Source organism: Phocoena phocoena, chromosome 13, assembly GCF_963924675.1.
Source record: "Phocoena phocoena chromosome 13, mPhoPho1.1, whole genome shotgun sequence".
NCBI classification, from domain to species: domain Eukaryota; kingdom Metazoa; phylum Chordata; class Mammalia; order Artiodactyla; family Phocoenidae; genus Phocoena; species Phocoena phocoena.
Window position 1 is genome coordinate 41,646,293 of NC_089231.1, and position 24,072 is coordinate 41,670,364.

General features: G+C 37.1%; 1 protein-coding gene across 6 annotated transcripts in view; it reads left to right on the forward strand.

The window, feature by feature from the left end:
• Positions 1-24,072, forward strand: part of NOL4 (nucleolar protein 4) — a 394,072-nt gene that overhangs the window by 115,519 nt on the left and 254,481 nt on the right. For 4 of the 6 annotated variants that reach the window (XM_065889362.1, XM_065889364.1, XM_065889363.1 and 1 more), the window contains 2 exons: positions 16,927-17,038; positions 18,063-18,175. In XM_065889362.1, coding sequence (XP_065745434.1) covers positions 16,927-17,038; positions 18,063-18,175 — 225 coding nt within the window. Of the gene's footprint in view, positions 1-12,308; positions 12,330-16,926; positions 17,039-18,062; positions 18,176-24,072 lie in introns of those variants that run through there. The other 2 variants (XM_065889369.1, XM_065889370.1) reach the window with 1 other exon arrangement.

Consider the following 24,072-nt stretch of genomic DNA (forward strand, 5'->3'; position numbering starts at 1 on the left):
GTGAAATGTTTTGTTCTTGTTCTGTGAAAAATGCCAGTGGTAGTATGATAGGGATTACATTGAATCTATAGATTGCTTTGGGTAGTAGAGTCATTTTCACCCTGTTGATTCTTCCAATCCAAGAACATGCTATATCTCTCCATGTCTTTGTATCATCTTTGATTTCTTTCATCAGTGTCATATAATTTTCTGCATACAGGTCTTTTGTCTCCTTAGGTAGGTTTACTCCTAGATATTTTATACTTTTTGTTGCAGTGGTAAATGGGAGTGTTTTCTTGATTTCACTTTCAGATTTTTCATCATTAGTGTATAGGAATGCCAGAGATTTCTGTGCATTAATTTTGTATCCTGATACTTTACCAAATTCATTGATTAGCTCTAGTAGTTTTCTGGTAGCATCTTTAGGATTCTCTATGTATAGTATCATGTCATCTGCAAACAGTGACAGCTTTATTTCTTCTTTTCCGATTTGGATTCCTTTTATTTCCTTTTCTTCTCTGATTGCTGTGGCTAAAACTTCCAAAACTATGTTGAATGAGAGTGGCGAGAGTGGGCAACCTTGTCTTGTTCCTGATCTTAGTGGAAATGCTTTCAGTTTTTAACCACTGACGATGATGTTGGCTGTGAGTTTGTCATATATGGCCTTTATTATGTTGAGAAACGTTCCCTCTATGCCTACTTTCTGGAGAGTTTTTATCATAAATGGGTGTTGGATTTTGGCGAAAGCCTTCTCTGCATCTATTGAGGTGATCATATGGTTTTTCTCCTTCAATTTGTTAATATGGTGTATCACGTTGATTGATTTGCATATATTGAAGAATCCTTGCATTCCTGGAATAAACCCCACTTGATCATGGTGTATGATCCTTTTAATGTGCTGTTGAATTCTGTTTGCTAGTATTTTGTTGAGGATATTTGCATATATGTTCATCAGTGATATTGGCCTGTAGTTTTCTTTCTTTGTGACATCCTTTTCTGGTTTTGCTATCAGGGTGATGGTGGCCTCATAGAATGAGCTTGGGAGTGTTCCTCCCTCTGCTATATTTTGGAAGAGTTTGAGGAGGATAGGTGTTAGCTCTTCTCTAAATGTTTGATAGAATTTGCCTGTGAAGCCATCTGGTCTGGGGCTTTTGTTTGTTGGAATATTTTTAACCACAGCTTTAATTTCAGTGCTTGTGATTGGTCTTTCATATTTTCTATTTCTTCCTGATTCAGTCGTGGCAGGTTGTGCAATTCTAAGAATTTGTCAATTTCTTCCAGGTTGTCCATTTTATTGGCATAGAGTTGATTGTAGTAATCTCTCATGATCTTTTGTATTTCTGCAGTGTCAGTTGTTACTTCTCCTTTTTCATTTCTAATTCTATTGATTTGAGTCTTCTCCCTTTTTTTCTTGATGAGTCTGGCTAATGGTTTATCAATTTTGTTTATCTTCTCAAAGAACTAGCTTTTAGTTTTGTTAATCTTTGCTATCGTTTCCTTCATTTTTTTCCATTTATTTCTGATCTGATCTTTATGATTTCTTTCCTTCTTCTTACTTTGGGGTCCTTTTGTTCTTCTTTCTCTAATTGCTTTAGGTGCAAGTTTAGGTTCTTTATTCGAGATGTTTCCTGTTTCTTAAGGTAGGATTGTATTGCTATAAACTTCACTCTTAGAACTGCTTTTGCTGCATCCCATAGGTTTTGGGTCTTCGTGTCACCATTGTCATTTGTTTCTAGGTATTTTTTTATTTCCTCTTTGATTTCTTCAGTGATCACTTCGTTATTAAGTAGTGTATTGTTTAGCCTCCATGTGTTTGTGTTTTTTACAGATCTTTTCCTGTAATTGATATCTAGTCTCATAGCATTGTCGTCGGAAAAGATACTTGACGCAATTTCAATTTTCTTAAATTTACCAAGGCTTGATTTGTGACCCAAGATATGATCTATCCTAGAGAATGTTCCATGAGCATTTGAGAAGAAAGTGTATTCTGTTGTTTTTGGATGGAATGTCCTATAAATATCAATTAAGTCCATTTTGTTTAATGTATCATTTAAAGCTTGTGTTTCCTTATTTATTTTCATTTTGGGTGATCTGTCCATTGGTGAAAGTGGGGTGTTAAAGTCCCCTACTATGACCGTGTTACTGTTGATTTTCCCTTTTATGGCTGTTAGTATTTGCCTTATGTATTGAGGTGCTCCTATGTTGGGTGCATAAATATTTACAATTGTTATATCTTCTTCTTGGATTGATCCCTTGATCATTATGTAGTGTCCTTCTTTGTCTCTTCTAATAGTCTTTATTTTAAAGTCTGTTTTGTCTGATATAAGAATTGCTACTCCAGCTTTCTTTTGGTTTCCATTTGCATGGAATAACTTTTTCCATCCGCTTACTTTCAGTCTGTATGTGTCTCTAGGTCTGAAGTGGGTGTCTTGTAGACAGCATATATATGGGTTTTGTTTTTGTATCCATTCCGCCAATCTGTGTCTTTTGGTGGGAGCATTTAGTCGATTTTCATTTAAGGTAATTATCGATATGTATGTTCCTATTCCCATTTTCTAAATTGTTTTGGGTTCGTTCTTGTAGGTCTTTTCCTTCTCTTGTGTTTCTTGCCTAGAGAAGTTCCTTTAGCATTTGTTGTAAAGCTTTTTTGGTGGTGCTGAACTCTCTCAGCTTTTGCTTGTCTGTAAAGTTTTTAATTTCTCCATCAAATCTGAATGAGATCCTTGCTGGGTAGAGTAATCTTGGTTACAGGTTTTTCTCTTTCATCACTTTAAATATGTCCTGCCCGTCCCTTCTGGCTTGCAGAGTTTCTGCTGAAAGATCAGCTGTTAACCTTATGGGGATTCCCTTGTGTGTTATGTGTTGTTTTTCTCTTGCTGCTTTTAATATGTTTTCTTTGTATTTAATTTTTGACAGTTCGATTAATATGTGTCTTGGCGTATTTCTCCTTGGATTTATCTGTATGGGACTCTGTGCTTCCTGGACTTGATTAACTATTTCCTTTCCCATATTAGGGAAGTTTTCAACTATAATCTCTTCAAATATTTTCTCAGTCCCTTTCTTTTTCTCTTCTTCTTCTGGAACCCCTATAATTCGAATGTTGGTGTGTTTAATGTTGTCCCAGAGGTCTCTGAGACTGTCCTCAGTTCTTTTCATTCTTTTTTCTTTATTCTGCTCTGTAGTAGTTATTTCCACTATTTTATCTTCACAGTCAGTTATCCGTTCTTCTGCCTCAGTTATTCTGCTATTGATCCCATCTAGAGTATTTTTAATTTCATTTATTGTGTTGTTCATCACTGCTTGTTTCATCTTTAGTTCTTCTAGGTCCTTGTTAAATGTTTCTTGCATTTTGTCTATTCTATTTCCAAGATTTTGGATCATCTTTACTATCATTATTCTGAATTCTTTTTCAGGTAGACTGCCTATTTCCTCTTCATTTGTTAGGTCTGGTGGGTTTTTATCTTGCTCCTTCATCTGCTGTGTGTTTTTCTGTCCTCTCATTTTGCTTATCTTACTGTGTTTGGGGTCTCCTTTTCGCAGGCTGCAGGTTCGTAGTTCCCGTTGTTTTTGGTGTCTGTCCCCAGTGGCTAATGTTTGTTCAGTGGGTTGTGTAGGCTTCCTGGTGGAGGGGACTAGTGCCTGTGTTCTGGTGGATGAGGCTGGATCTTGTCTTTCTGCTGGGCAGGTCCTCATCTGGTGGTGTGTTTTGGGGTGTCTGTGGGCTTATGATTTTAGGCAGCCTCTCTGCTAATGGGTGGGGTTGTGTTCCTGTCTTGCTAGTTGTTTAGCATAGGGTGTCCAGCACTGTAGCTTGCTGGTCGTTGAGTGAAGCTGAGTGCTGGTGTTGAGATGGAGATCTCTGGGAGATTTTCTCCATTTGATATTATGTAGAGCTGGGAGGTCTCTTGTGGACCAGTGTCCTGAAGTTGGCTCTCCCACCTCAGAGGCACAGCACTGCCTCCTGGCTGCAGCACCAAGAGCCTTTCATCCACACGGCTCGGAATAAAATGGAGAAAAAGTAGAATGAAAGAAAGAAAGAAAGAAAGAAAGAAAGAAAAGAAAGGAGGGTGGGAGGAAGGAAGGAGGGAAGGAAGGAAAGAAAGAAAGAAGATAAAATAAAATAAAGTGAGTTAAAATAAAATAAAGTTATTAAAATAAAAAATAATTATTAAGAAAAAAGAATTTTTTTAAAGAAAAAAATGGATGGATAGAACCCTAGGACAAATGGTGAAAGCAAAGCTATACAAAGTCTCACACAGAAGCATACACATACACACTCACAAAAAGTGGAAAAGGGGAAAAAATAAAAAATATTGCTCTCAAAGTTCATCTCCTCAATTTGGGATTATTCATTGTCTCTTCAGGTATTCCACAGATGCAGGGTACATCAAATTGATTGTGGAGCTTTAATCCGCTGCTTCTGAGGCTGCTGGGAGAGATTTCCCTTTCTCTTCTTTGTTCTCACAGCTCCCGGGGCTCAGCATGGATTTGGCCCCGCCTCTGTGTGTAGGTCCCTGGAGGGCGTCTGTTCTTCGCTCAGACAGGACAGGGTTAAAGGAGCAGCTGCTTCGGGGACTCTGGCTCACTCAGGCCGGCGTGAGGGAGGGGCACGGAGTGTGGGGCAAGCCTGCGGCGGCAGAGGCCGTCATGACGTTACACCAGCCTGAGGCGCGCCCTGCGTTCTCCCGGAGTAAGTTGTCCCTGGATCCCGGGACCCTGGCAGTGGCGGGCTGCACAGGCTGCCCGAAAGGGGGGGGTGTGGAGAGTGACCTGTGCTGGCACATAGGCTTCTTGGAGGCGGCAGCAGCAGCCTTAGCGTCTCATGCCTGTCTCTGTGGTGCGCGCTGTTAGCCGCATCTCACGCCCGTCTCTGGAGCTCCTTTAAGCAGCGCTCTTAATCCTCTCTCCTCGTGTACCAGGAAACAAAGAGGGAAGAAAAAGTCTCTTGCCTCTTCCGCAGGTCCAGACATTTCCCCGGACTCCCTCCCGGCTATCCGTGGTGCACTAACTCCTTGCAGGCTGTGTTCACGCCACTAACCCGAGTCCTCTCCCTGCGCTCCGACCAAAGCCCGAGCCTCAGCTCCCAGCCCCACCCGTCCCGGCGGGTGAGCAGACAAGTCTCTCAGGCTGGTGAGTGCCGGTCGCCACCGATCCCCTGTGCAGGAATCTCTCCGCTTTGTCCTTCGCATCCTATTGCTGTGCTCTCCTCCGCGGCTTCAAAGCTTCCCCCTCCGCCACCTGCAGTCTCTGCCCGCGAAGGGGCTTCCTAGTGTATGGAAACCTTCCCTGCTTCACAGCTCCCTTCCATTAGTGCAGGTCCCGTCCTTATTCTTTTGTCTGTGTTTATTCTTTTTTCTTTTGCTCTACCCAGGTACGTGGGGACTTTCTTGCCTTTTGGGAGGTCTGAGGTCTTCTGCCAGCATTCAGTAGGTGTTCTGTAGGAGTTGTTCCACGTGTAGATGTATTACTGGTGTATCTGTGGGGAGGAACGTGATCTCCACGTCTTACTCTTCCGCCATCTTCAGGAAAAATTTTCACCTCCATTTTTCTTCCGTTTTCTCTAAGATGGCTAAATCTTGCCTGCTTTAAATGACTGTGGCAGCAGTATTCTTGGCTACCTGTTGTAAAAGAAGTGCTGTCTTCCCACTGCCTAGCAGGTCTTATTGAGGGTAACGTTTAACCAAGGAAGCTGCAACAGGAGCCAAGGAAAACTTGAACATGCCATTGAATTCTAGACCAGAAAGGTTGGATTCAACTTGTTTGCCCCTAAGCCCCAGAAAAAACACTAATATATCACAGAATATACATTCTTCAGGAAACATCAGGAGAAGGAGTCATTTCCCCACTCTTCCATGTGTGTAATTGTATATTTTAATGTAGCTCTTCATGCTGCAAGTAATTGTATAAATATTTGCTTTGCAGAGCCATTTTATTTACATGCAACATTTAAAAATTCTCTTTATTTTACTATTAGGAAACACATATGAAGAAAAACTTTTTCAGTGCCCATCTGCTCATTTTTTCATCTAATGTAAGAATTCCCTGTTATGACAGTCTGTTCCTTAACAGCCAGATATTCTAACGTAAAAAGAGACACAAAAACATTACCCATAACTTTGGAGACATACCTCCAGATTATTGGGCTCTCTCTCTTTTCGATATTGTCACATTTGCTCAGTTGATGACTATTTTAATAATTGTAAAATACAACTCCAAGTTAAAGATGTTCATCATTATAATGAAGATAAAACAATAGAAAATAAAGTTATTTTCTGCAAAGCAATATAGCTAAATTTGAAGTGTTATCAGTGGAGCAAAAACTATTTCTGATAAAAAGGAATTAGCTATAATTAACTTAAATCACGTTCTATTTCTTGTTTGCCGACACCTCGATGTACTAATGCATGGTGATGTGGTGCCCAATTCATACGGTTGCCCTGGAATGCTGTTAACTGCTCTCTGTTTTCCTCCTCTAGTTCCTTTTCATCATATAGCAGATTTCTGTGCCTTGGCCCGGGTTCACTGTCTTTGCCTCTTGCCTCGCACTTGTACCATTACCCTATCCCTGGAGGATACAGACTGAACCTCGTTCACTTTTCATTCCTCTTGCTCTTCATTTGGTGCATTTGCCTCAGATTTCCAACTTGCTTTTAGCTGTCTAAAATTTGACCCGAACTGTCTAAAAATAGTCCTGCCTGCTTTAGACCTCCTTTGAATTTGCAGCCTTCATTTTAAACTTGACCACATAACTACCGTCTTCTGTCAACACCACAGCAAATATCTTTGGACTGACAGGCTGCATCCCTCTGCTTTAGACCAGGTTTTTCACATTATGTATCACAACCCATTAGTGAGTTTTCAAGCCACTTTAGTGGGTTGTGATAACTTTAAAAAATGAAATAGAAGAAAATAGAAATGGTCTGTTTTATTGTTGAAATGTGTATATGTGCTGGCTTATGATATAAAATATATTTCTACTGGTGCTGTTTGTCTAAAAAGTTGGAAAATATTGCTTTCAATGGGCACTGTGATTTCAGATTACCTGCAGATGCCCAATAATTACTTCCACCTACCCTGCTTCTCACTTCTGCTCTTGGTATATTCTTAGATCTTCCTGACATAACAATTTGTTCCAAATTTAAGATTATCTTTGGACTCTAACCCATATTTTCATTCATCTTAGATAAATGTACCGTATAAGGTTGTCAGATTTAACAAATACAGGACGCCCAGTTATATTTGAATTTCAGATAAATGATAATTTTTAATATAAGTTATTCCCAATATCACATGTTTATCTGGAATTCACATTTAATTGTGTGTGCTGTATTTTATCTAGGAACCTTAATACTCTTCAAAAAGCAACCCAAGATATTTCAGACTGGGCTAGGCCACCCCCTTCCCCCTTAACTAAATGAAAAAGACAAGAGGAGCTGATGAATGGGTGTGATGATTGAATATATAGAAAGTACTCAGAGAAGAATGAAGGGAAATAGTAGACAGTGATATGAAAATAGCACGTTGGAGTAGGTGATAACAGTATCAGAGTGCAACAAAACAAGCAATACTTCGGGATTGTTAGGAGCCCAACTAAAACTTGAGAATCTGCCACCAGGGGGGCAGTGGCACGTTTGGAGCTGAAGAGCAAATCTGGCAGCATCCTAGTTTCAGTATCGGAGATATTGTTAAGGTACAGGAATTCATTTGGTTATTTATCAGGTGTTTAGAGGTCAAACAGATACAATTAAACAGGAAGTGTTTCTGAAATAGTAGTTAGGGTTTGGAAGCAAAAATTGTTGAGGGTCAGAGTAAATACAAATTTGATTAGGCAGGCCAAATGTCTGGCTTTTTGTTTAATTGATTGTTGCTATGAATACACTTTTTAACCTAAGAGTATTTATGCTGAGTCCTGATCAAAGCATTTTTCGGAATCTCTTCAAAATTAACCAAACAATTACCAACAGGTGATTCCAATAATTTGCTATAGCCGGGCACATTAGTGGTGTAGAACCATATCTCACAGTATTCAGGGATAATTATAATGCCTATACACTTAATAGATATTTGTTCAGTAAATAAATGTTTAGATGAAAAATGTCTTCATCTGTGTAAGACTGTTTCCATGTGCAACTCCCCAGATTAATAAATTCCTCTGTAGAAGTTTAATGATGTTCCCTGCTTACCTTTTCTCACGCATGCAATGGGTAAAAGAGAATCCATATAAATATAAGAGAAAACCATTGGCTGGACTTTTCAGTTTTGTAACACATCTATAAAAATATCTGGGCCAAATGTTATAGTGTTTGTAAAGCTTTATATGTATGTGATATGGGTGTGTGTATATATATATATATATATATGTGGTTTTTTCCCTAATTCCCTCTCTTCATATCTATTCAAAAATATACAATGTATAAACCACGTAAAGACATAGTGGCCCTTGTTGAACTGGAGATAGTGCCCATAAACAAGACTTCCCCTCCTTAGATAGGGGTCTCTCTGGACTATGGTGTCTTTGTGAATCAGTACATATGAGGTCTTTAATAGCGTTTGGATTTATAGGTTCTGTTCAATTACATTTTAATTTTATTTTTTGTTTGGTTTTTGTTTGTTTGTTTGCTTGTTGCGGTACTTGGGGCTCTCACTGTTGTGGCCTCTCCCGTTGCGGAGCAAGGCTCCCGACACGCAGGCTCAGCGGCCATGGCTCACGGGGCCAGCATGTGGGATCTTCCCGGACCGGGGCACGAACCCGTGTCCCCTGCATCGGCAGGCGGACTCTCAACCACTGCACCACCAGGGAAGCCCCTATTTTAATTTTATTAGTTTTTAGAAATAAATTTTCTACAGCTTCGTTATCCAGTTATGTACATTGCAGGTGGTTTGTGATAGTATATCACAGTATTAAATATTAAATATCACAATAGCGATATGATAAACAAATTTCATTAGGAGACTATTTCTTTATTCATAATTTCAAGAGTTTCACAAGAGAAAATGTTAAAAATTCGGCCCCGGGGCTTCCCTGGTGGCGCAGTGGTTGGGAGTCCGCCTGCCGATGCAGGGGACACGGGTTCGTGCCCCGGTCCGGGAAGGTCCCACATGCCGCGGAGCGGCTGCACCCGTGAGCCATGGCCGCTGAGCCTGCACGTCCGAAGCCTGTGCTCCGCAACCGGAGAGGCCACAACAGTGAGAGGCCCGCGTACCGCAAAAAAAAAAAAAAAAATTCGGCCCCGAAGGCAAATTCTTCCATGAGTGTACTGCATGATATTTGGCAAAAAAAAAAAAAAAAAAAAGTTTTAATGTTATTATTCCAGTGAAATAAAGGTGTTATTTCTATTTTCTAAATTCATTTTATAGAGCAAAGGTGGAGAAGGTAATTTTAAAAATAGTGTGATTAGACCAACTTTATTTTGCTCTAAAGCTCGGCATCTGCAGTGGAGCACACTATAGACAAAGGTATCAAGCTGTGGAGGAATGTTACTTGTAATGAAATTCAGCACTGGCCTGCTGCTTTTCCAAATTACTAATATTTAGTAACATTAATTATGATTTTTCCTTTTGCTAAGACTTTAGGGAACTTAGGACAAAATGGTGTGATTTTGGTTGATAAATCTTTTGATTTTAGCTTTTTCTGCTTTGCTAATGCTCATGATTTACCCATGTCATGTGATATCTCTATTTCAGCTCATGTGTTAGGTTCAAATCTTAAAGCAACAATAACTTCTCTACTGGTGAATTTCTTTGAACAATTAGAAGTCTTTTTCCTTTAGAAATAGTTTACTTACACTCCTTCTTGTATATTCTATTAAAAATGGAAGTCCTCTGCATTTAGTTCCTGGTTGTTATTACGAAGCCATTACTTTATTCATTTTTTAAAATTAATTTTTATTGGAGTACAGCTGCTTTACAATGTTGTGTTACTTTCTGCTGTACAGCAAAATGAATCAGCCATACAAATACATACATCCCCTTTTGGATTTTCTTCCCATTCAGGTCACTGCAGTGCATTAAGTAACGTTCCTTGTGCTATACAGTAGGTGGTTCTCATTAGTTATCTATTTTATACATAGTAGTGTATGTATGTCAATCCCAATCTCCTAATTCATCCCACTCCCCCCTTCCCCCTTGGTATCCATACATTTGTTCTCTACGTCTGTGTCTCTATTTCTGCTTTGCAAATGGGATCATCTATACCATTTTTCTAGATTCCACACATATGTGTTAATATACGATATTGGTTTTGCTCTTTCTGACTTACTTTACTCTGTATGACAGTCTCTAGGTCCATCCACGTCTCTACAAATGACTCAATTTCGTTCCTTTTTATGGCTGAGTAATAGTCCATTGTATATGTGTACCACATCTTCTTTATCCATTCCTGTGTCAATGGACACTTAGGTTGTTTCCATGTCCTGGCTATTGTTAATAGAGCTACTGTGAACATTGGGGTGCATGTATCTTTTTGAATTATGGTTTTCTCTGGGTATATCCCCAGTAGTGGGATTGCTGGGTCATATGTAGTTCTATTTTTAGTTTTTTAGGAACCCCCTACTGTTTTCCATAGTGGCTGTATCAATTTACACTCCCACCAACGGTGCACGAGGGTTCCCTTTTCTCCACACCTTCTTCAGCATTAGACAGCCCTCAGATTGGGAGAAAATATTTGCAAATGAAGCAACTGACAAAGGATTAATTTCCAAAATATACAAGGAGCTCATGCAGCTCAATATCAAGAAAACGAACAACCCAGTCAAAAAATGGGCGGAAGACCTAAATAGACATTTCTCCAAAGAAGACATACAGGTGACCAACAAACACATGAAAAGATGTTCAACATCACTAATCGTTAGAGAAATGCAAATCAAAACTACAATGAGGTATCACTTCACACCAGTCAGAATGGCCATCATCAAAGCCATTACTTTAGCAGTCAGTTCTGCTGGAACAAGACAGATGGTCAGTTAATTTCCTCCAGGTGGAGCTCTGTAGTGTAACTGCACAGTCTGATATGCTTCCTGTGGAACTCTGTAACCTGAGACAAGGTACAGGGCCCTTGACTGGCCTTGTATTCAAAAGGGTCACATCAAACCAGTCACAGCATTTTATACTTACAAAGAATCTCACACCAGGGAACATTATAAACATTTTAGTATAATTAACCTATGCTGTAAGGTTAATATTCCCACTTTTTATGGATGAGACAGTCTCTTTCAGTTTTAATACTGATGACCAGGAGAGGCTATAAAATATGGTGATGAAAAGTGAATAAAAGATAGGCTCTGAAACCAGATTATCACATGAGTCCTGTCTCTTCTCCTTGTTTGACAAATTACACAACCTCTCTGAAGCTTAGTTTCCTCATCTGTTAAACAGAGATTATGATGGTGATGATAGTAATCTATTCTGGGACTGATGTGAGGATTAAATGATAAACTCCATATAAAATTCTTACTTGGCATAATTATTATTAAGCACTCAATCAATGGGAAACAAACACACGTATACTCTTTTAGGAAGCATTTCCTTTTGTGTAAAACGGCCAAAGCAAGTAATAGTTGTCATACAGTTAATGAGAATCCTAATTTAGAGAATTGTCAATTTTCTACCATTTCAGGAGCCAGAGAATTGCAGATTTATGGACAAGCTGAGTCAATTTTGAGGGCCTTCCTATTGAAAATGTTCAGAAATTAAACACTGTTAAAATTAGAGGGGAAGAATGCTTGGGACTGAGGAAGTGGGACAGGACAAACAGTCCTGTTTCAAAAATTTTGTCTGTTATCAATTTTGCTCATAATTTATAAAACCTAATGGCTCAAGTTAGTAAGATACACTTGCATCATGTAATTGTGACGTACAGTCTGGCAATGTACAGCAAAGGAACAATTTGTTATTAAATTATTTTGGTTAATTAATTTTTAAACTTTTTCCTAATTTTATATTGCTTCATATGTTCAGATCCAAGTAAGAAAGGAGACATCTCTGGAGATAAAACTGTGCTGTTCAAAGGTAAATGTAAGAAAACTTTAGGAATTATATATATTATCAAATTTATAAGGTGAGATTTGCAAACTAACTTGACTGCGATTGATTTTTAAAATATCAGTTCTTTTGAATAAGTTACAGTTTTACCTTAACCAAGCTGTTGAGGGGAAGGTGAGTGGCACTTGAGAACTGCCAGAATTTGGTTTTTTAGATGTAGTGTTTAAAAAGGTACTGTGTCTTCTTCCTTCAGAAGACAGGGACATGGCAAGGTAAAAATGCTCATCCTCCTTTCAACTATAATATTTGTCAGTAAACTTTTCAGAAATATATTCCCATTAGTTTTTAATTTTTTTAATTTTAACCTACAAGTGCAAGATCAATAGCAGTGCTCCTTATGGGATTTAATCATGGTACCCTCTTCAGGTGCATAGGTTTATCATTAGATCACTAACATCATACTATCTTTGCTCTAGATGCTGATTTGGCTTAGTCCATCAAAAGATGCTGCAGGTCAACTATTTTTATGTAGAAGTGTTACCATATTATTTAATTGGAGAGGTGATTTCTACTTCTAATTTAGGATGATAATGCAATTTATCATTTCTGCATTACTGATGAATTCCAGTCTTAACAGACTTAGAATGTAATATTTTCACTGAAAACAGTATCAATGTTGTCTAATACACAGTTGAATTAAGGTCTTTAGAAACGATAAGCAATGAAAAAATTGTGTTGTGCTACAGCATTTCCACCCCTCAACCATAGCTAATTCACAATTAAAAAACAGCAACAACAACAAATCTTCAGCCACAACTCAAGTTTAAGGAATATTTAAAATAGATGACCAACAAGGACCTACTGTATAACACAGGGAACTCTGCTCAGTATTCTGAAATAACCTAAATGGGAAAAGAATTTGGAAAAGAATAGAAAAAATAAATTAATTTTAAAACTTAATATGTGTATCATATAGAGCTTTGTAGCTATAATACTTATTATAATAAAAAATAACAGTGATAGCAGAAAAAGAAGAAGTTCCCAAGTCCTGACTTTGGTAACACTTTGATACTTTGGGTTTTTTTTTTTTTTGAAATACCAAAGTTTTAAAAAATCTATTTTGATGTTCCTGCTTTCCTTGGATCCTACGCATTTGTCTAATCTGTCTGTTGCATGAACCCACCATGGTCCCTTCAATGTATAGAAACAGACCAGGATTTGAGAGTTCCAGGTTCAATTTCCAGCTCTTCGCTTTGCCCTCTATTGTGTAACAATGGCAATTCATTTAACCTCTCTATACCAGTGGATCCCATTGTCAAAAAATTACTGTAAAATCTATTTTAGCCACTGTCTAAAATAATGGATGCAAGCCCCAATGAAAACTATTATATAAATCTAAGAAAACAAGTCTGGATTCCTAGAAAATAACATTTCTAGGAAAGGGATGCCTCACAATTATTTACATGATAAATAATGTGAGATCGTTGGCTTATAAGATTCAGTATGGCTATGTTCTAGTCCTTCCTTTGGATGTTTATTTCTGTTACAGGCAATATATGTGGCTTGTCCCATGGCAGTTGTTTTTTGTTTGTTTGTTTTAGTGTGTAATTCAGAAGGAGCGAGACTAATACCCATTCATGTGATATTTTGTTTCGTATTACTCACAAGATGCAGCATTTCTGTGTTGATAAACCAATTCTAAGGAAATACTCTCTATCTCTCCCAAATATAAAGATGTTTCTAAGAATGCATTTTTCAAGTGAATATTATCCTCACTAGTGTTCTAGAAATGTTCTGTACTGTGTATTCAAAGGCCGATTTCTGTCTTAGAAACAAAGAAGTGTTTAGATTTGAAAAGTGGGTCAAGGAAATAGACATTTATGAATGACTATAGCATTTTATATCATTAATTATAGTGTTAGTGGAACGGTGTTTCAAGTACCTGAATCAAAATGTTTTGCAATTTCTGTCCCTTCTATATTTTATTTGCACCTGCTTTTACATGTTGTATGAAGAATGTTAGGACTTTGATGAATAGACAGCCTAGAAGAACCCGTCCCTGATTTTATCACCGTTTATGAACATCTATTTAAAGTTGATTTAGCATTTCAGACACTCACAGAAACAGACCCTTTCATTAGAGCAAGAGCCATGGGAGCATTTAGCTCAGACCTCAAGTTCAAGAGTCTTCATGTAGGCTTTCTGTATAATCTCTGAATGGGGTCATGGAAGGATATTGACAGGACCACCACAGTATTTCATTATGGGCTTTAATTGTGAAATGCAATTATTCAAACGCACCATAATTTTAGAACTTTTAAAGGACATCTCATTGTTTAAAAATGTTCTGAGAACTTCAGCAGTGAAGGTTGCCCAGGACCCTTAATTTCAAAGAGGCTGGAGAGGAAAGAGCCTAGATAAAGAAAAAGGAATCATTTTCCCTCTTCACCTCCATGGCAGGAGAAATATTGTTTCAGAAATGAGTGTGAGACTTTCTGAGGGTTTCTTCTCCCTGTGCCTAAGAATACTCTGAGATCCTTGGGCCCCAATGAACATGAGGTGGGGTAGAAAAGATCTGATGAGGGTGGGGTGTCTCAGCAGGTCTCCCTATAAGTGGGTTCTGAGCACCAAGAAAGTACCCCCAAATAAGGGATTTTATCCACTTATATAACATATAGTGCCCAGAATAACACCACAGAGAACAATGTGATATAATACTCACTAAAAAATCTTTTCTAAGATACAAGGTGGGACTTTATATATTTCATTCACACATGTACACATAGCATATTTATCCACTTACATAACATATTTGTGGTCAGTACAAGTACCTGGTTTTCAGAGTAAAAGTGTAAAGGAAATATAATATGATTAATGATTCCAAGAAAAAATTGATTTGGAGCTAAGTAGTGCTAGGACAAATAATACAATTGAGTCAGGTCAGTGATGAAGCTCTCTAGAAGGGATTTCTACATAAGTGCTTTATTAGCACTGAGAAAAGGGCAGATTGTGGAGAGCGTCAGGACCAGCGAAGCAAATGCAGCATCTCTTTAACTCCACCAGTTGGCTATTTTTGTTTTCAATTGAAGGTTTCTCTTTTATATAAGGAGAGATAAGCCTTAATAGAAACCCTCTATGAAAATCAATGGAACATTCTTCTCAAATCCTGTTTGTTAATGAATTTACTGGTCAGCTCTGTTAGTTCCCATGGATTATAATTCCATGTGAGTTAAAATATGAAGTATCAGACTGGGCATGAATCAGAGACTTAACTTCTGAATAATTGTAAAAAAGGTTTTCAGAGAGTCAGAAAAAATGATCTCTAATCAGATAAATACATCAGATTAAAGTGTTAGTTCCCTCTGTAAAAATAGATGAATAGGAATCAAATTTGTGTGTGTGTGTGTGCGTGTGTGAAGAGACAGAGTGAGTGAGAATGAATGAACATTTATATTGCATTTATGTATTTCTTTATTCAATAGCTTATATAAAATATTTTGATGAAATGCTTTCAAATTGCTCTGCTTCTTTTCTCCCACAATTCCTTGTATAGTACAAGGAAGTTTGTTTTTTTTTTTAAACCGGACAACACCTTAATTTACAAATGATAGTTATATTAAAAATCAGTTTCATATTCCAATCCCAGTAGAGTAGACTGTGGATTACCTGTGTATGAATCATCCATGGCAGATTTTTCATTGTAGACTTGTTCCTTCTCTTTGACATTCCTACGGCTTCTTTTCCCTGAGAGTCAAAGAGATAGGTTAAGTGATGTGACCTGTTTTTCACATGAAAGGGAAAAATATGCTTTACAATTTTGGATTTTAATATGTGAGGTTTCCTCGATGCTGTGCTCCAGCAAAAGTTAACCCCATCACCATTAATGGAATTGGCGCAGATTTGCACTCAATTATATGCAAGGTGCATATTTTCCTTCCTTCTACAAGCTTAAAATAACATCAACGTTCATAACAGCTCTGCATGCACCTGAGGAATCGTCTATGGCAATTATGTCTAATTTACAACTCATTTATTCCTTTTGCTTACCTCATATTTCATGGACCAGTGTCAGTGACAGTATGGTGGAAAACTAATGCCCTGCATCAGACTTCTTAGCGGCACTGTCAGCTTTTGTTTAGAGATGTTTAACAATCTGTCAGTTTCACTTTAGAAATCTTTGCTTTCTTGAGAGAAATACCTTGGTTTTTGAAAAGGTAATATTTAAAGTATCACTGACAAGAGTATTGATTTCTAACTTGATTCTGGATCATGGTTCTGAAAAGAGAAGCTCTGTATAGGGCACTGGAAAAGCTGGCTCTGACAATCAATGTGAACTATTGTGAACATAAATTATGAAAAACTGACATAAAATAGCAACTGAAATAGGTGGCCAGAATGCATTCCAAGTGTGTCATTTTCTGTGGAAGGGATGATTCACTGCAGTAAATAGATACATGAGTTCTGCTCAGATTATTTTTTATCTTTCCTTAAAGTACTTTGAAAAGCAATAATGAAGAAATGCTTATTACTGCAAAATCCAAAGTTTACTGTTTCACTTTGGGGCTAAATTTTTAAAAATATATGTAAAATTGGGTAAAATTTTAATGGTGCTAGCAATAAGTTTAATTGCCAAAACAATCGTGGGCAAATTTTAATAAGGAAAATTCACTAGAGTATCTTTACACTGGGATTATTTTTCCTAAAAGAAATGCAGAAATATAAACAGATCTCCATCCAGATGTGGTTGATTTTTTTCCTCCACATTGCATTATTAGCGATTATTAAGAGACATGCAATCAAGTTGGATAGATATTTCTTGAAATGATGCATGGTATGCGGTGCATGCTTTCATTGTGCTTCCTGCCATTATGGAATAATGCGTCTTATTTGGAAATACAATGATCATTTCTGTTGAATCATGCCCAGTCAGCTTATATAATAACACCTCTATTTTGTGAATCATTTCAGATTTCAGAGAGCTATGCCTTCCTACCAAGAGAAGCGGTGACACGGTTTCTAATGAGCTGCTCAGAGTGCCAGAAAAGAATGCATTTAAACCCAGATGGAACAGATCATAAAGGTAGCCGCAGTGTCAAATAGTGAGATTTCAAGTAATTTTATTCATAATGGTAATTTATATCCCACATTTTTATAAGAATGTGGTAGACAGAAACAGTTTAACAAGTCAGATCGTCTCATGTATTCAAGCAGGAGACAGTGAATGTTGAAGATTCACTACAAAGCAACTCAGTGTCCTTTCTCAGAAGAAAAGCAGTTTTGACTGTAGCAAATAACTTTTTTCCTATAATAATGTTTAATTTTCATTTATTGTGTGTATTTCATGGTATTTTAGATATTCTTAGCAAGGAAATTGATGTTCCATCTGTGTTCTTTTAAATCTACCAATTTCTTATTTCTAAAAGTAATGAATAGTATGGAGTTCCTTCACTGAAAACTTTTACAGAAAAGTTATAATTTGGCTTTGGCTTTCATTAAAAATTATTTGGATTATTTTCCTAACGTATGAGTTTCTCTCAGAGATTAATCTCAAAGATACATTTAGGCTAGCCTATTCCCTTGTGTTGGAGAATGGGTGGAACAGCAAAAAATAAAAAGTAAATTTCCTCTTGTGGTCAAGTAGTCCGTGTAGAAAGCAAGTCTGGGGACTTCCCTGACAGTCCAGTGCTTACGACTCACTGCAGGGGGCACGGGTTTGATCCCTGGTCAGGGAACTAAGATCCCTCATGCCACACGGCACGACCAAAGAAAAAAAAAGTAAGCATGCAGCAAAGGAGAAGCATACAAAAATACCAATAATTTTGTTTAGTCACTCTATTAGTGTCACTCATTGTTATCCAGGATATCAAAAATCTCCCCTTGTAGTTAGAGATACCAGATTTATCCATAGCGCTAATTTGTCCCCAAACACCTTGGTTGACTCTTACCAGTCATTTATTTTTTCTACGATCCATCTCTCATGCTACCAATCTCCTAAACACTTGGTATCTAGAATCTTATTTCAATTTGAACAAATTGGATCATTCTGAAATTACAGGTAGAATGCAGTATCACTTTCATTACCCATTAAAAATGTTTTATTACAGATAATGGAAAACCTCCCACTTTGGTGACCAGCATGATTGACTACAACATGCCAATTACCATGGCCTACATGAAGCACATGAAACTGCAGCTGCTAAACTCACAGCAAGACGAGGTAAAATGGAAACATCTACACTTATATCACGAGTCAGAATGAGGTTTGATAACCATGACTGTTGTGTTAAACATGACGGCATTTTGAAGGTGGTAATTTATTTATTTTTAACGAAAAGAGTGTCACTAGGACTGCACAGAAATAGGCAGAAATTTCTAGTGCTCAACAGAGATACCATATCTTACCACTTCTGCCTTAGTGCTGTGTGGGAATTTGCTCATTCCCCAGAAAGAGTCATTTTCCTTAGTAGCCCACCATCGAGCTAAACCTAGGTAAAGTGCTAGAAAGTTCAGGGGAAAGTATTCCAAATAAGTCTGTATCTAGGGAAGTTTTAGTACTAAGGCTATTTTACCTGGAAATCAGAAAGTTCAATTTCATAGGTATTTCAAATATAACCATTTCCCCACCATCCAAATCTTGTGTATATTTTAAAGTTGTTTTTCAGTTAATCATTATCCTAAGTATTTGTTTGTCTACTTCTCTGCATTTTCTACAATTTGTGGTGATTCTTCTTAACTAGAGATTTTTTTGATGTTTCAAATTATTTAATTTGTATAGTAAGAGTCTGGCAATGTGCTTGTTGGCGTATACTAGATACTAAATGCATATTTGTTAAATATTCTTCTCTAAAATATTAATTAACTCACCAGTTTGGTTGAAGTATCTCAAAGGCAGGGACTAAGTTATATATATATACCCTGTGTATATTCCCCAAAACACTTATAACAATATGGGCTTAGTAAATCCTTGTTAACTAGTTAGTAGCCATTAATTAATATACACGTTCAGAGTAACTATATTAGGGATAGTTTCTCAGGCTAATACATTCTCTCCTTTCTGAAATTTCTATAGAACAGGAAATGCGGTTAAGTATTTATTTTTAAATACAGCATTATTTGGTGAGATATATTTAAATTCTTTTTTTTTACATCTTTATTGGAGTATAATTGCTTTACAATGGTGTGTTAGTTTCTGCTTTATAACACAGTGAATCAGTTATACATATACATATGTTCCCATATCTCTTCCCTCTGGCGTCTCCCTCCCTCCCACCCTCCCTGTCTCTCACCGCTCCAGGCGATCACAAAGCACCGAGCTGCTCTCCCTGTGCTATGCGGCTGCTTCCCACTAGCTATCTACCTTATGTTTGGTAGTGTATATATGTCCATGCCTCTCTCTCGCTTTGTCACAGCTTATCCTTCCCCCTCCCCATATCCTCAAGTCCATTCTCTAGTAGGTCTGTCTTTATTCCTGTCTTACCCCTAGGTTCTTCATGACATTTTTTTCCCTTCAATTCCATATATATGTTAGCTTATGGTATTTGTCTTTCTCTTTCTGACTTACTTCACTCTGTATGACAGACACTAGGTCTATCCACCTCATTACAAATAGCTCAATTTCGTTTCTTTTTATGGCTGAGTAATATTGCGTTGTATATATGTGCCACATCTTCTTTATCCATTCATCCGATGATGGACACTTACGTTGTTTCCATCTCCGGGCTATTGTAAATAGAGCTGCAATGAACATTTTGGTACATGACTCTTTTTGAATTATGGTCTTCTCAGGGTATATGCCCAGTAGTGGGATTGCTGGGTCATATCGTAGTTCTATTTTTAGTTTTTTAAGGAACCTCCATCCTGTTCTCCATAGTGGCTGTATCAATTTACATTCCCACCAGCAGTGCAAGAGGGTTCCCTTTTCTCCACACCCTCTCCAGCATTTGTTGTTTCTAGATTTTTTGATGATGGCCATTCTGACTGGTGTGAGATGATATCTCATTGTAGTTTTGATTTGCATTTCTCTAATGATTAATGATGTTGAGCATTCTTTCATGTGTTTGTTGGCAGTCTGTATATCTTCTTTGGAGAAATGTCTATTTAGGTCTTCTGCCCATTTTTGGATTGGGTTGTTTGTTTTTTTGTTATTGAGCTGCATGAGCTGCTCGTAAATTTTGGAGATTAATCCTTTGTCAGTTGCTTCATTTGCAAATATTTTCTCCCATTCTGAGGGTTGTATTTTGGTCTTGTTTATGGTTTCCTTTGCTGTGCAAAAGCTTTGAAGTTTCATTAGGTGCCATTTGTTTATTATTGTTTTTATTTTCATTTCTCTAGGAGGTGGGTCAAAAAAGGATCTTGCTGTGATTTGTGTCATAGAGTGTTCTGCCTATGTTTTCCTCTAAGAGTTTGATAGTTTCTGGCCTTACATTTAGGTCTTTAATCCATTTTGAGCTTATTTTTGTGTATGGTGTTAGGGAGTGATCTAATCTCCTACTTCCACACGTACCTGTCCAGTTTTCCCAGCACCACTTATTGAAGAGGCTGTCCTTTCTCCACTGTACATTCCTGCCTCCTTTATCAAAGATTAAATTCTTTTACAATTACTTTGTTAACTTTGTTCATAAAACACAAATCAATTTTTTTTTTTTTTTTTTTTTTGTGGTATGCGGGCATCTCACCGCTGAGTCCTCTCCCGCTGCAGAGCACAGGCTCTGGACACGCAGGCTCAGCGGCCATGGCTCACGGGCCCAGCTGCTCTGTGGCATATGGGATCTTCCTGGACCAGGGCGCGAACCCGTGTCCCCTGCGTTGGCAGGCGGACTCTCAACCACTGCGCCACCAGAGAAGCCCGGAAATCAAATTTTTGATTTTCTCTTTATGTGAGCAGGTTTAATCTCAAAACTATGTTTATAAAATTGTTTTATCTCAAGATTTTATGAAAAGTACACTCTGTAAGAATATCTGTATTAGTGCAGTGGCAGTATCAGATCCCATATTATTAGATAGCTGTGTATAAATGATTGAATAACTAGTAATAAAATCATTCAAAGACAGGAAAGACAATTAAGAAAATGTTACTGTTTATCCATCCCTGAGAATAAAAATATTATTCCTATGAGTCATCACAGAATTGAAAATCTTTTTTAAAAACTCGTAAACTAGTTAGAGCTGTGAAATATTTGTAGGAAACTCATTTAGATATTGATCTGTTTATTTCTAGGCCAAAATGTAAGATTAACTTTGTGCCAGCAGTAGGGTCCACATATGCTAAATCCTTCTGGCTTCTAAAAAGTCCTAAGTGTTTCACATAAGAGAGACAGATCCTTTTAAATTATAACTGGGTTAGGAAAATAACTCTTATCTTTACATTTCAAAAATGCTAACTTGGGTGTACACTGTCTTAAAACTATTCATATAAATGATGAGTTAGATTATTTATGAAATATTTGAAATTGTGATTATTGAAAGAAAGGAAGGTGGTTAAGTAACATAAGTCATGTTAAAATGGAAATCAAGTAAGATATTCCTTTGTGATGAGTTAAATTTTAATAAATGTTTATTCAATTACTTCAATCAATATTTATTGAGTATCTTCTCTGTAACTGTCACTCTTATAGGTAATGGAGATAAACAGTGAATAAATTGACAAAATTCTTGCCTTTATTAAGCTTATCTTCTAGTGGTGGTGGGAGAACAGACAATAAAGGAAGTGAATAATGAAAGTGTTTATATAGGTCAATACTAAATGCTATTCAGAGAGATAAAGAAGGCCAGGAATGGGAATCCCTTTAAAATTACAAAATACTGTATCCAAAGTAAGGTCAATTGGCCTTCTTACAAACTGTTGATGAGAGTTTAAACCGTAACAAACTTTCTGGGGGAGAGTTTGGCAATAATTATTTTAAAACTTTAAAAAGTTATTTATATGCTTTGACTAAAAATTTATACTAAGGAATTTGTTGCACAGAACAATTTAAGTGTTAGGATGTTTATTGCATTGCTAATAGTGATGGTTGGAAATATCCAGCAGTGAGGAATGTTGAATCTGCACTGTCCAGCATGGTAGCCACTAGACATACAGGGATATTGAAATTTAATAAAAATTAATCCAGATTAACTAAAATTAAATTGTCAGTTCTTTAGTCACACTAGCTACATTGATTAGCCGTAGTGTACAGTTTGTTTTAACCATTCTATAGAACAGAGACTGCAGCCTCAATCTTTGTGTCTAGATCTTCTTAAACATACACACACATAGCCTCACACACATAGCTTTTACACATAGACACACATATATATATATACATATATCTCATATATCTCAGATGGTTGTGTGTGTACGTACACACACATACACATACCCTGGAAACAGTATTTTACTAGATTACATCTAGTTAGCTCTTTGTAGGGTATATAATAAATGCTTTTATAAAGACTATGTTCATATAGTATCCACAGCTACTTTATAAACACATATTGATCATCTTTACCATTACATTTATTTTTGTATGTGTTCATATAATAAATATGAATCTTATATACTGTAGAATTTGTTACATATTCTATATAACAGTATCAAACAGTTTTGTGCTTATTATGGATCTGACGTTGTTTTAACTACTTTAGATATATTATAGCCCCTCAATCATTATATAGCCCTATGAGATTGATACTATTATTTCTCCCATTTTATAGGTGAGGAAACTGAGGCACAGAAATGTTAGGTAATTTGCTTAAGGAGACACATCTAATAGGTGGCAGAGTATAAATCTGAATCCAGGCAGTCTGGTTCCAGAGAATGTGCTCTAAAGCACTGTGATATTACAGACACTATATAGAGTGTATATAATGGATATCTATATCATCTAGCTATGTGTGTGTATATATGTACATATATGTATATGGTACACATTGATAACATGGATGTGTACACTGAATTCTGTTATTTTTCTTCTCTTTTGAACATATATATTTAATACTTCAGATGCTTTGGATTTTCTTAGAATTTAGAATTGGAGATAACATAATGTACCGAGAGGGCACATGGCTGGGAGAAGTCTGTGTGGCTGATTGCCCAGAGGACTCCCAGGGTGGCATTTCCTCGCTGAATTAATGAAGAGCTAGTGCTACTCAGTAGACCCAGACACAATCAGACCCAGACACAAATCAGACAGTTTGGGTGGGAAGAACACCCAAATCACCTGGGCCTGACCTAGGGATCAGAATGCCCGTTGTAAGTCTGCTAGAATGCTCCTGTACCTTAACCATAGCAACTTCTTTGCTGATGCCAAGATGTCATTTATGAAGCCAGGGGAACTCTTCCTATTCAAAGAAGCTCTTTTCTTAAGTTTGGGAGACTTAAGAAAAGTCTCTTTGCTGATGCCAAGATGTCATTTATGAAGCCAGGGGAACTCTTCCTATTCAAAGAAGCTCTTTTCTTAAGTTTGGGAGACATCATAATGAATCCCAGTTCTGGTATATAATAGTATAATAAATTACTTAACAGCTCTGTGCCTCAATTTCTCAATCTGTAAAATTGGGTAAATGCTGGCACCTAACTCACAGGCTGTGATGAAGATGAAGTATGTCAGCAAATATAAATTTGCTACTGCTACTGGTAGTCATTACATTAATGTTAGACTTTCAGATCAAATGTTTACAAATTGAAGTTAAACCTGGTGGTTTCAATTAAACATTTATGATATTTTACACAGGTTTCTAAGGCCTTCCTGCCTACATAAGCACAGCATTTGTCCAAAAATCAGTTCTCCAAAGCAAAAAAGGAGTTTGCTTCACGGAAATGACTATAGCAACATAGCATAGATTTGGTTTAAGTTAATATTTGACAGATTTTGATGAATTGACCATTTGGCAAACTTGCCTTTTGGTAATTTAGCCATTTGCTGATCTGGCTTTTGGTAAATGGATCTTGCACACTTTTACCTTGAACTTTTTGTGGTTGCAATGCCGTTTATATTCCCTTGTAAAGAAAGAAAGGTTGTGCTAAGATTAACTTGTTTTCCAGCAAATGTGGACTTTGAATCTAGTCATGTAAGTTTGTCTGTTTTTAGATTCCATTTTCTTTACCAACGAAAAATTTTTAGTTAAGATTTTTTA